At 36.7% G+C, this 14,273-nt stretch overlaps 1 protein-coding gene across 1 annotated transcript in view; it reads right to left on the reverse strand.

Moving 5' to 3' along the window:
* Nucleotides 1-14,273, reverse strand: part of LOC149411176 (cryptochrome-1-like) — a 44,883-nt gene that overhangs the window by 19,434 nt on the left and 11,176 nt on the right. Inside the window, exons 3-5 of the mRNA XM_089647321.1 lie at nt 13,371-13,586; nt 2,740-2,991; nt 1,867-2,051 (exon numbers count right to left, since the gene is read on the reverse strand). Of these exons, the coding sequence (XP_089503447.1) occupies nt 1,867-2,051; nt 2,740-2,991; nt 13,371-13,564 (631 nt within the window). The 5' untranslated portion in view covers nt 13,565-13,586. The remainder of the gene's footprint in view (nt 1-1,866; nt 2,052-2,739; nt 2,992-13,370; nt 13,587-14,273) is intronic.

The raw sequence follows: 14,273 nt of genomic DNA on the forward strand, positions 1-14,273 counted from the left end.
TAGCTGAAACCAATTTTACTTTGTTTCTTTTCGCTATTATGCACTTTTCTAAATACTCAGGATTTCTAATAGGCATGCAGCGATTGTGTCGAGGATCAATTAATTCGGGTAGCATGCAAAAATTGTAAAAGCGTTTCTTGACATTATCAAGCTCGAAGTCATATTGGGTACGTAATTAGTGTCGCCAGTATCCCGTTTGCAAAAGTATGCCCGTTCCTTGCATAGTGAGTGGTCTCCAAATACATGTTTTGGACCATTCAATATATCCAAATAAAACTGTTTTATTTTTCCTAATTCAAAGTCTTCCGGTACGTTATTGCACAAAGTACAGCCGTTCTCAGGCGTAAAATACGGCTTGACACAATCTTCCTCAATGCTAAGGGATACTTCTAACAGTGATTTAAGTTTTTTGCAATAATTTCGAAGTAAGTGATTTCGGCATTCGATCTTTTCGACTGAAACATTTTTATACGATGTGCTTCTTTTATTTTATTGTAAGTGCTGGAATATTTTATATACTTTTATATTTTAAAAACATCAAATTGTTTATTACTATATTTATTAGAAACCCGAAAAAAAGTTAACAATAAATTAATTCTTAATAATATGAAATTGTTTATTACCTAGAAACCCGAAAAAATGTTAACAATATATTAATTCTTAATAATATTAAATTGTTTATTACCTAGAAACCCAAAAAAATGTTAACAATAAATTGATTCTTAATAATACTATTTGACACTACACAGCTTCGACGGAAACGCACAGATGAAACATAAAAAAAGGCGACACACTATTATAGTCCCTACGCGCAACGCATAGAGTGGAATATTGTTGAAACGTCTCATGGAAGTGTAATAATTACGCGGAATTTCGAACTTTGAAAAAATATTGACACGACGGACCGTAGAAAGCGTGCATTCACGGCCACCTCATAGAGCCGAATGAGTAGGAGAATTCTTCAATGTTCATTATATAGTATTTAACGAAAATAAATTGTTAGTAAAAACATATATCTCGACAGAAAAATGTATTTATGATAGCCTAGCGTGGCTACATTATCGATATTTTGACGATTAATAACTTAGATTGTCGTTTGAATCTGACAATTCATGATTCTTCATACAACGATTGAGATCGCTAGTAAGGAAGGCCCTTAACACCATCCGCATGTTTTGATTTAGGCAAGAAAAAAACGTGGCCAAAAAGTGCCTTTTATTTTATTTTGTGGATGTTCAGGCATGAATATTTAATTTTTTTTCGATAATTTTATAAATAACCTAATTTTCCACATTATACAATAAAATCATAACCGAAAATGGGTTCGTAAGTAGGAGATTTTGAACTTTAAAGCAGTTTTCATAGGCCTTTACATTATTTTTTTCTGGGCTTATAAAAAGACTTATCTAAAAAATACTCGATCATTTCAAAGGCCAAGATGTATTCTACTCGCAGTATATAATTAAAACATCTGAAAGATTTCTAGGCGACCAAATTTTCAAACCAAAAACACATGTTTTTGCATTACTACGTATGGCATCGCCTTAAGCTTATTTAAAGATTAATTAAAAATATCTACTGTTTCTAAAATTCAATTCAATAGCATCATTCCTCTTGCCATGTGCAAGAACAACTGTTCTGCCGTGTGGTATCTTGAACAGTTGTTTTGAACTGAAGTGGTGGTGTCTTGAACTAAAGTTTTCAGGTACGTTTAAGCCATAGCATTCCACGTGTAATTTTGTTCTTGGTCGAACTATAGGTAGAATATTAATAGTTTGTTTTCGCTCCGCACTTGAAATCGCGACCTGGAAAATGGTGTTGTGGACATTATTTTCTATTCTTTCAAATAGAGTAGATATAATTTACCCAATTCTTCCAGCGTGGGCACTCCGTACTTCTCGTCGTGGTCCTCCTGTATTGGCGTGATGGCGAGTCCCAGATTCTGCACCGTGATGCAGTCCTCAGCGGCGCAGGGGGCTTCCATGCCCGAGATCACGGTTTGGAACTGGTGGTACGTGAGGGGTGCGCGGCCGCCGTTTTTCTCTATTATACTGGAATTACAATAAAATACTAGCTTAACTCTTACCTCAAGACGTAACTGACATGAACACTAACTTAATCAGCAAAAGAAAATCGATAATAGACTCCCTCGAGAAAGTTGGATTCTATGAGACAATCAGGTGAGCCAAAATATCAATTAGTCTAGAAGAGACATGCATTCAAAACAAGCTGTCAATATATTCTGAGATGCTTTGGACACATTGGTCGCCACAACTAAAGAAGATCACGATCAAAAGCAAAATGAAAGGCAGGTAGGTATATTACTAGTTCAGCTTGAAGAGTGTGTGCTACACTTTGGAGAATATACCCAGGGCTGGCTCTATGCTGGAGCAGTCCCCTACGGGCGCCGAATTGCCAAGGCTATTAAACCTAACCTAACCTAACACCTTACAGTTCTAAAACATCTCCCTTGAGATTATTTTTCACATAAACAGCGCTACACAAAAATACAAATCTTCCGAATATTATTGATTACAGTAATCACCTACCTAGGCATCTTACTAGTTTTGACAAGGGACGCCAAAATTTTACTGGCGCCAGGCAGCGTTTGGCTTAGGGCCGGCCTTGAATATGCCTGGGTATCTAGCACGGTCGATTGAAAAAGGTTTTATCGATGCTATCTACTATTAGATAGTTGAGTTCTACTATAGTATTGAAGCAATGACATCTGTGCCTTACTTGTCCAGCTTGTAGAGCGTGTGCGACACTTTGGAGACCACCTGTATGCCAATCTCCTTGCACATGGCGATGATGTTGTGGTCTCGCACGCGACCGTAGGGCTCGGGGTCCTCCTCAAAGGTGAGACTGGTGGTGCCCCACTCGCGGAACAGCTTGGGCAGTGCGTCGGCCGGCTGCCCGCGCACAACGAACAGCCTCGAATTCAGCCAGCGCAAGCTGCGATCCAGGTCTTCCAGGCATTGAAGGAGAAATCTGATAACATTAAACGATTGATTAAAAGACTTCAGCTAATAAAATTAACGATCTCGGACCCCCAGATTCTCGGTTGTGAGTTGCAAGTCATGAATCTCTCGGTCTTAGGTCTAAAGTCTACAGTAAGTCATATCAGTCATAATATATAGTATACAGTAAAATGGCGTATATAAAGTGGTGATTTAGGGGGTTCAACCCCCCCCCCTCTATCGGTCACAGTATTGCGTAGGAAAAAAAGAGAATAGTACTTGTCGATCACATTCTTGGAAAATACAGCAATATTATTTGCACCATCTCTTTTATCAATATCATGTAGAGTGAATGCACGATAATAAGATCCTTACTAACACTTTTATGGAGTCCTTGTCTTTAAACTCTTGTGTAAGTGTGTGAGTGTCCTTTTGCGTCTCACTATTGGCCGGACGAGGTGGTTACTCAGTGCACGTGTTATAACGTCCAAATTTTAAGGCGATGCACTACGTCGTGTAATATTTTAAATTGAGCCGCTATCAATAACAACCCTTACGTAGATGGCGATAAGGTTTAAATTCCCGCTTAACACCATCCGCCTGTTTTGATTTATGCAAGAAAAAAACATGGCCAAAAAGTGCCCTTTATTGTATTTTGTGGATGTTCAGGCATAAATATTTAATTTTTTTCCGATCATTTTATAAATAACTTAATTTGCCACATTAAAAAATAAAATCATAACCGAAAATGGGTTTGTAAGTAGGAGATTTTGAACTTTAAATAGGCCTATACATTATTTTTTTTCTGGGCTTATAAAAAGACTTATTTATTTATTTATTATTGGATAATTTGTATAGCGCCGCTTTTGTGAGATATCACCTCAGGGGCGCTTTACAGTTGATGCAGGTATTACAGAAAATATAAATATTACAAAAATAGAGTGAAGTTAAGTTAAGTAAAATGTAGTATAGGAACAGGTGACACGAAGATAGACGATGGAGACTCTGCAGCAAGAATCCTAGGTGGTGAAGAAACTGGGCCAGCTGCTGCAGCGAAAGAGACCACCGCGTCCACCAACAGTGCCAGCACGAGGTTCGTCATCCGTCCAGGTATGTGTCTGCTGCTAATAAAGCGCTGACACACTATCCTCTCACAGATACCAGACCTTGGCAGCACCGCTGTGACGTTCTACGAAGATAGAAGATGGAGGCTCTGCAGCGAGAATCCTAAGTGGTGAAGGAACTGGACCAGCTGCAGCAGTAAGAGAGTCCACCGCGTCCAACAACAGCGTCCAGGTATGTGTCTGCTGCTAATAAAGCGCTGACACCTCACATAGATAAGAGACCCTGGCAGCACTGCTGTGACGTTCGGCAAGTCCATAATTTATCTCCATGTAATCCTGTTCCTGGTAATTGTTGAAGTGGTGCATTCTGTCCGCAATAAAAGGCGGCGGTTGGGTAATAAATTATACTGGGCTTAGTAAAAAAACTTGCAGGGCCAAGCTTGCCCAGTTTCCGAGAATTTTGTTGAAAACATCTGGAGTGCATTTACCGATCGCCGTTCGTTTCGAATGTCCAATATTTTTGAGCAAATTTCCGATTATTTATTCACTTTTAAAACACTGCACTCAAATCACATATTATAAAGTTCTAATAATTATTAAGTTTATTTTTATTTAAGTTCAAATGTTGATTGATTGATTTTAAAAATAATTTCAAAGGGATGTTGCCTCATTTCCCTGGAAAATACTAAAAAAAACACAAAGCGGTTGGAGGAAGCGTTAGGACGCGTCCTGCTGCCACGAAGGGCGCTATACTATTATATAAAAGATACTCGATTATTTCAAAGGTCAAGATGTATTCTACTCGCAGTATTTAATTAAAGCATCTGAAACATTTCTAGGCGACCAAATTTTCAAACCAAAAACACATGATTTTGCATTACTACGTATGGCATCGCCTTAAGTTAAAAACATAGGGAGCTTGCGAAGTATTTTTTTTCCATTTGATTTCACGATAAAACTTGGGCGTTGTAATCCTTTGCAAGTATTACAAAAAAACTAACCAACAAAACCATTAAACGAAACATTACCAGCATATGGAACATTTCAAAAACTTATACCTGATACAAAAGTTTTTTTTAGAGAAGTGTCCGGCGTGTTTATGTATCAATAAGAAGATGAGAAGCTGAAGAGACAAATTCTCTCAAAAAGAAGTTGACCTTCAAGAATAAATAAATTGTATTGATGATTTCGTTAATAAATATGTTACTCGGCAAAAAATTCATATAAAATATAATACACTAGCTAGTAAAATCATAGGGAGATGAGGTTTCCAATGTCAGCAATTTCCAAAAGAAATCCGTTCATAGTCGTTGATGGCGGGCTTCGGTTTCGGCCAAAAATAAATAAAAAAACTTTGAGCAAGGTTAGTACAAACTATGAACCATCCTCTATACACGAGGATCGTATAATCGTGCGTTCACTCTAAATAATAAATTGTGGTAAGTACGGGTCCCAATAAATTCTAATAAATTTTCCAATTGAACTTCCCAATGATATGACTCCTTTGTGCATTGGAAAATTACACACCATATTTATTTTTTAATATTCTAACGGAAAATTACGAAAAATGCTAGATAATTATTCATTTTTATATTATCTATTTTGGCTTTCACCCATTGGCCATAAGTAATTTATATTTTTTTCTTATAACCAGATAATGACAGAATATAAACATACAGATGATTATTCAACATAAACATAACGTAACATAAATGAAATATAAATATAACATAAACACAACATAAAAATAACATAACCATGACATAAACATAACATACACATGGTGGCGGCTCGTGACCTTTGCGTGTACCAGTGCTAATACAGGGTTTTCCAATAAGAGGTGTTATTTTGAATAGCCCGCTATTTCAGTAGATGTTACTTTTGAAGTTGTCATTTTTTAACATTTGACAAGTAGAAAGTATGCCATTAATGAAAATGGAACGATACACGCTTCAACAACGCATTGAAATTATTAAAATTCACTTGAGTGAATTAAACGCAAATCATCTTGAGTGATGAGGCCCATTTCCACCTCGGTGGCTTCGTCAACAAGCAAAATTGTCGCATCTGGGGCTCGGAAAACCCAAGAGTTATTGTTGAAAAGCCTCTCTATCTTCAACGTTTGACTGTTTGGTGCGGTTTATGGTCCGGCGGAGTCAATGGACCTGAATTTTTCGGAAATGAGGCTGGAGCATCAGTTACGGTGAATGGATTGCGCTATCGAGAGATGATTAATGATTTGAAAAGCCTCTCTATCTTCAAAGTTTGACTGTTTGGTGCGGTTTATGGTCCGGCGGAGTCAATGGACCTTAATTTTTCGACAGCGTTTACTTTTAACAAGACGGCGCTACGTGCCACACAAGCAACGACACCATTGATATTTTACGATTGAATATCAAAATAACACCTCTTATTGGAAAACCCGTTATTATAAAAAATGCCATTCCTGATGTAAAAAATTCTAGAGGTTTTAGGATAATACATAATTATATTATTTAAATCTTATGCTTTTTTTATACATTGCGTACTTTACTGTATTGGGAGGTGGCGTTTATTAAATTAATAGGTAGGTAGGTACCTACATAAATGTTTTTTAATTCGTTCATTTCAGTTTTCGTAATCTTGAAAATAAGATTTCGTTTCCTATGTGCGTAACGGAATAAGCATATGATAATATACCTACCTAGATAATAGCAGTCAAAAGTTAATTTATACGTTATATTCCGAACGAACAGTTGGTATTTTTATGATCTTTTGAATGGAAAACTGAAAAAATCTTCTTTTTCATACTTTTCATAAAAAAATATTCAAAATGTTTTCCGCTTCTTGATGTGAACATCGCACAAGAGTCCCAACTGCTCTCCACTGCCCGGAGTTAGTGGGACAGTGGTTCCTCCAATTTGGGGTATGTTGTGAGGCTGAAGGAAATAGAGGGGAAGGAGGTGGGTTAGAAGAAAGTTGGGAAGTGCATAGCTAGTCAAATCTGGTCATTAAACACGGCTGATCTTTCACCAGGGCGATACTGACAGTAGATATACAGGGTGTATCGGCACGTACCCGACAAACTTTAACCAGCTATTCATTAGCACATTTGGAGTAAAAAATGTTATGGGCACTTTGATGTCCGGTAACATTTTTTTTGTAATAAAACTATTCATATTTTCACCACATGTCACCAATGTTTTATCCTTTGTCAAAGTTTGAAAACCCATCTGGCAATATTTTGTTCGAGTTTCATTGAATAATGTACGTACGTACCTACGTTGGCGCGCTTTTACAATCACAACGAAATGGCACGGCACCATTCGTCTCATTTTTAACTATTATTATTTAGTGTGTACAAAAGAGCGAGGACACTTTTTGACACACTTGCTAATAACAGCTGTTGAACACGAGATTCAATGCAAATGACAGTGACGGAGTGTGGATTTTTTAATTATTTTTTGTTTTTAATGGAAAAAAAATGTTACCGGACAGCAAAGCGCCCATAACATTTTTACTCCAAATGTGCTGAGGAATAGCTGGTTAAAGTTTGTCGGGTACTTGCCGATACACCCTGTATACTATTCTCCGGCATTCACTACCAGATAATAAAAATAAAGTAGGTAGGTACCTACCTGACAACCCGATTTTTTTTAAAAGAAAGACAAACATTCCCGCGTTGCGAGTAACTTTACAATATAAAAACTCCTACTATCAGTATTAGCGGAAAATTTTGCGTGTGCAGTGATGTAGGCAGGGAGTATAAATCCGATTGAAAATTGGAACCGAAATATTGTGACGTCGTATGATTGCCTAACTATATCCACCAAAGAAAAACTTTGAAAGTCTATGGAATAAGTTTTCAGAGTTTTTCATTGGTATATTTATAATAAGTAGGTTCCGAATGAGAATTTGACTGTCTATATATTGGCATATCTATGGTTGTTTGGGAACAATTTGTTTTATACAAAACGTCCGAAGATATTGATCTAGTGAGTGGTTTATTTATGTGTAGGGATTGTTAGCAGAGGAATTAAGCACACGACGTTCGGGTGAGGACCTGACGCAGTCACTCGACTACAAACCGGTAATCATAAATATACCACTCACCGGTAATAAACAGATAAAATTATATAGTTTAATAATGTTGTGTGATATCACTTCGGTCTTATTTGACATGTTCAAATTGTTACATTTTTTCTGAAAGAAAATGTCGACCGGATTCTATTGAAAAGGGAAATGGTTCACCCACATTCGTTAATTGTATCCCACAAAAACAGAAGTCTATTTCTGTCGTGTTGCTGTTGTGTAACGGAGAAACAAAATTGGGTTTACATTTACAACCTATGTTATTGAATTTGGCGGTTTCAATATTAATCCCCAAGGTCCGAACCTTTCGAAATTTTCCAGAAATAATCTCTAACTACGGTTACACCCAGTGTTATGTAATACGCGACTATGTAACAGTTACGTAAAACGTTAATTCGTTTTCCTTTACGTGGTAGGTACCCGCGTAAAGGAAAATCACGAAAATTAGACATTAAATCTAACCACAAAATTTTAGTTCCAATATTTGGTATATAACTAACTATGCGAAAATGGCATTGTTTGACTTGTAATAAATATTAACTCGTTGACTGTCTCTAACCTCGTTCGAGGTTATTCAGCTATTCGAATGAAGCGCCACGAATGTCGTTCGGGGTTTTTAATTACCACGCAAATTCAACTTACGTAAAATTCATGTTTTATAAAGGTATACGGAACGTATGACTTATGGAATTCAGGGTAAAAAGCCGCAGATACACACGCTAGTAACTCGTTCAAAAGCATGCCAGTAACGGTCTTCAGCGTCCCAATGGCATGTGTTCTATACAGGGTGTATCGGCACGCACCCGACAAACTTTAACCAGCTTTTCCTTAGCACATTTGGATTAAAAAATGTTATGGGCACTTTGCTGTCCGGTAACATTTTTTTTCAATTAAAAACAAAAAAATTTAAAAAAATCCACACTCCGTCACTGTCATTGGCATTGTTTCTCGTGTTCAACAGCTGTTATTAGCAAGTGTGTCAAAAAGCATCTTTGCTCTTTCATACACACTAAATAAAAATAGTTAAAAATGAGACGAATGGTGTCATACCATTTCGTTGTGATTGTAAAAGCGCGCCAATGTAGGTACTTACGTACATTATTCAACGAAACTCGAATAAAATATTGCCGGATGGGTTTTCAAACTTTGACAAAGGATAAAACAGTGGTGACATGTGGTGAAAATATGAATGAAAAATTTTTTATTAAAAAAAAATGTTGCCGGACAGCAAAGTGCCCATAACATTTTTTACTCCAAATGTGCTAAGGAATAGCTGGTTGAAGTTTGTCGGGTACGTGCCGATACACCCTGTATGTATAAGTATCTAGCATGTCATTTGATCTAACAACGTTTAATTTTTCGTGTGACAACAGCATGCGGTGTGAGTAGGGTTGCCAGATGTCCGGTTTTGGACCGGACAATACGGGTTTTTGAACGGCTAGAAACGATCTAGAAAATTTTGGAAAACCGGACAAAATACGCGACATATATACCTCATTCACGAGATAATTTATACAGCAAAAGCCGTGAGCGATTCTGGCGGGTACAATATGTGTGCAGTTTTCCCGCGTTTTCCAATGCCTTCGTAGAAAGAGTTTTTAGTGTAATGAGTAATGAGTAATGTGTGGACTGACGAAAGAAATCTACTAGATGTGAATACCTTAAAAAGCGAATTATATGTTTTCTTCAATTTAAATGTCAGTTGCACTGAATTTAAAAAGTGATTTTATGCTTACCAATGGCAATAATAAGTATTAATGTTTACTAAGTGTTTCATTGTGTTCACCCTCGGAAATTTTCGGTAATTTTCTCCGTTTGTTTTGGCCAAAATCAAAGGGGTTTATGATTGTCAAAGGACCCTTTGATTTTCGACAAATTGTGCCAAAAAAAAAATCAAACGGGGGACCCTTTGATAAAAAATGTTCGTTTTTTTTATCTCGACGGAGAGTGTTGGAGGTCGCGTAGCATGTCTGATCGAGCTTTGCTAGTGTTAACGCGTGCGTTCGATATTGTTGTTTTTTTGCATCTTGATGTTTTCGCGATGATAATGGCGCAATGGAGCGACGAAAGACTCTGACCAATTACGCATTATCGCAGCGACTAGTGCTTGTGGTATGCAAGTTCGCCGCTTTGCAAAAATAAAATTGCAGTTCGTTTTTTATTTGTTACGGGATCTCCATCTCAGCCTCCATCGCGCATGAAATTAGAGATGTGCTAGCATGCCTGTATCCAGCGTGCGTATACTGACCTACAATCACCCGAGTAGTTAGGTTAGGTTAGGTTAGGTTAGGTTAGGTTAGGTTAGATTAGTCTGCCTACAGCTGATGATGTTGTTGATCTAAGAGTTTATGAAATCAAGGTAAACATTTACCTACGACTATCGTTTCTAATACGCATTTAAAAAAACGTTTTATTCAACTTTTTGCATTTACGATTATGGAAAATAGTACTATTTAATATTAATTTCGTAAATATATTAATATACGAAAAAATATGCTAACTGACGCATCACTTTTGAAGAACATCGATGTGAAATTTGCGTTTGTTTGTAGGTACTGCCGGCACTGTCAACCTAACAAAAGAAAACACGAAGCACACAACCAGGGGCTGTTTTGAAGGCTTTCTTGGTCGAGGGTAAGGCTTTCGATTAGCAATTCGAAGGTCGCGGGTTAAATCCCGGCTTGCGCAAGTAAATTTTATATGCCAAATTTGTGTTATTTCACAATTTATTCGTTTAAAATAATATATAGTATACTTGCGACACGTTTCAGAGTGGAATATACTCTCAGTATCGCCCTGGTGTAAGACCACCATTCAGAATTAAAACGTTGCTTGAAATGACTTTGGAGGTGTTTGATGACCAGATCTGAATAACCAGGTACTTCCCCACCAGCCTCTTTCTCATTTCCTTCCCCTCCTTCAGCCTCACAACATACCCCAATTGGGGATGCAATAATAGATAATAGACCGGTCAGACAAGCGTACAAAGAAAACATAAAAACTCCGACGGTAAACACTACCTTTGGACAAAGACATCATAAATACCACGCTATTAAAGCATTCAACAGTCTTCCACTTGAAACAAAAATTGAGGAAAATAAAAATAAGTTCAAACACAAAATAAAAAAAATGGATTAAAGAACAAAAAGACAATATTACCAAAATTCTATACAATAAAAGAATAAAACATATACACGCAACACAAAAAAATATATAAAACACGCAACACGCACAAACACATATATCATTATAAATGCCGATTTACATTCTCTTTTAATATTTTTCTTTTAGTGTGATAATTATATTTTAATTTTTAGTTTAAATTTATCTTTATTTTAATGTTGTTTTTCTTTTTTTTTTAAATGTATATATTCTTATATTATAAAATGGGGGCCTCAGCACGGGTAAACAACCCAGTGAGGCCAACATTACTGAATTGAAATATGAAATATTGTAAAATAATGTATCAACAATAAAAAAAAATAGTCCCACTGGATTCAGACGGTTGGGAAAAGTTGGGACTCTTGTGCAATATTTTCAATAAAAATTAAATAGTACTATTTTCTTTAACTTATTTTAAACGCAAAAAGTTGTTGTTTATTGTCATTAAGTTGAATCAAAGGTTAGTTTTTTTAAAGGCGTATTAAAAATTTTCTCCAATGATATGAGTTTATTGTAATGTATTTGTGTAACATTACCTACTTCATATGCATTTTTATTTATTTTATTTTATAAATATAAATTACAAACAATACAATTAAACTTATCAATTTGATTGTCCTGAAACGGGAAACCTCGCCAATTGGACCAGTCAAAGATTCGTTATTCTATGATTATATTTTTTAGTATCTAATAAATATATATAAATATATTGCATGATATTGGTTCACACTTTTCTAGCCCATTCGTCTTACGCCTCTCGGAGCCTTCTGAGATGGGAAAATGGTACAGAATAAAGTAGCTGAACTATGTAAACTATGCAGATTACATACAAAATATATTTCGTCATCTCAAGTCATGTGTCAAATACTGTCAAACAACAATAATAATTGTTGTGTTCCCACAAACAACTCGTCGTAGAAGGAGATTTAGAGAATAAGTTCTTTATATTAAATCAGGGATTTATTCAATACTTCGCGTATTGCAAGAGTGACTTCGATGGTAGACCTAACTAGGAGCTGGCTAAATGAGATCTCCAAACACCATGTTTGTCTGTAAGCAGCCTAACTGGCCCTAGCGACTACTGGCTGCTAGCTGCCATCTTGCGGACTTCCAAGCAAGCTCTTTGTACTGCCCTCTATGAGTGCATCTGTGAAGCTCTTAGCTAACTTACCCAACTATAATATATCTATTATCTATCGTGTTTGTGCATCTAATTATTTAATAAGGTAAACATTGCGCATTAAAATTATGAATAGGCTTGAATATTGCGACGCGAATGTCGGTAGCCTGCGTTATTATGTAGGCGAATGAATTAAGATCTGTCGTGTCACGCGATTTGTACGATGAACATCGGACCAGCTCGTCGGTGTAACGTCGTCGGTCGATCGACGGTACGCGTGATACCATCCTCAGCCTTAAAGCGGAAACACACTGAGCATATCTCGCGCGGCTCATTTTACGTCGTGTTACGCGTATACATCGCGCTTCATACAAATTCTCCTGCACGGCCGATGCAGTTAGTTTAGTTTAAGGCGATGCACTACGTTGTGTAATATTTTAAATTGAGCCGTTATCAATAACACCCCTTACGTAGATGGCGATAAGGTTTAAATTCCCGCTTAACACAATCCGCCTGTTTTGATTTATGCAAGAAAAAAACATGGCCAAAAAGTGCCTTTTATTTTATTTTGTTAAATATATATATAATTTTTTTTTTTCGATCATTTTATAAATGACTTAATTTTCCACATTATACAATAAAATCATAACCGAAAATGGGTTCGTAAGTAGGAGATTTTGAACTTTAAAGCAGTTTTCATAGTCCTTTACACTATTTTTTTCTGGGCTTATAAAAAGACTTATCTAAAAAATACTCGATTATTTCAAAGGCCAAGATGTATTCTACTCGCAGTATTTAATTAAAGCATCTGAAACATAGAAATGTTTTAGATGCTTTAATAATTTAGGCGACCAAATTTTCAAACCAAAAACACGTGCTTTTGCATTACTAAGTATGGCATCGCCTTAAAAGTTCAAGTGTTTGTTGAAGCTGGAGTTTTGTTTAATCCGAGATAAACATGTACCAAATAAGAAGCAATCTGTTTTGACCTACCTCCACTTATTGATGCCCACATTAGATGCCCCGGCGAACCAGGGGTCAATGATGAAGACACACCGGAAGGTGCTGGCCTGCTGCAGCCCCTCACGAAGCGAGGGGTTGTCGTGCAACCGCAGCCCCTTGCGGAACCAGTGCACCGTGTGCTTCTCCATGACCGGGGGCGCCAAGTTCTGTGAAGGATCCGCCATTGGGACTGGCCTCCTCACTTAGCTAAAGAAATTGTAAAAGTTTTCATGGTTCATTGTTTTTATTAGAGACTAGACTAGTTGCTGGAGGTTATCCTTAAGAGATAGACATTTGCCATCCTGGATTTTTCAGTAGATCTTTTTAAGATATATACAATTCCGTAGTACATTGTTTTGATGCATCTCATAAGGTTTAGCCAGCAATGTAAGCGCACAAAAACATATTTTTTACGCCTCTATTACAAGACATTGACTTTTTTCTACTTTCTACAAATCTAATATGCATGTATTAGGTATATACAGGGTATTCCAATAAGAGGTGTTATTTTGAATAGCCCGCTATTTCGGTAGATGTTACTTTTGAAGATGTAATTTTTTGACATTTGACAAGTAGAAACTACGCCATTAATAAAAATGGAACAATACACGCTTCAACAACGCATTGAAATGATTAAAATTCATTTGAGTGAATCAAATGCAAATCATTTTGAGTGATGAGGCCCATTTCCACCTCGGTGGCTTCGTCAACAAGCAAAATTGTCGCATCTGGGGCTCGGAAAACCCAAGAGTTATTAAAATATTTAAATACTGAAGACAATATTAGTGATTTTTTCAAACGAAAATCTGAAACAGAAAAATCAGAAAAGGAAACGGTCACATCTGGGACTCGAACCCAGGACCCTTGTCTTTCCGGGACAATGCTCTACCTCTA

Source organism: Hesperophylax consimilis, chromosome 26 (assembly GCF_061612785.1).
Source record: "Hesperophylax consimilis isolate HC1 chromosome 26, BYU_Hcon_1.0, whole genome shotgun sequence".
NCBI lineage: Eukaryota > Metazoa > Arthropoda > Insecta > Trichoptera > Limnephilidae > Hesperophylax > Hesperophylax consimilis.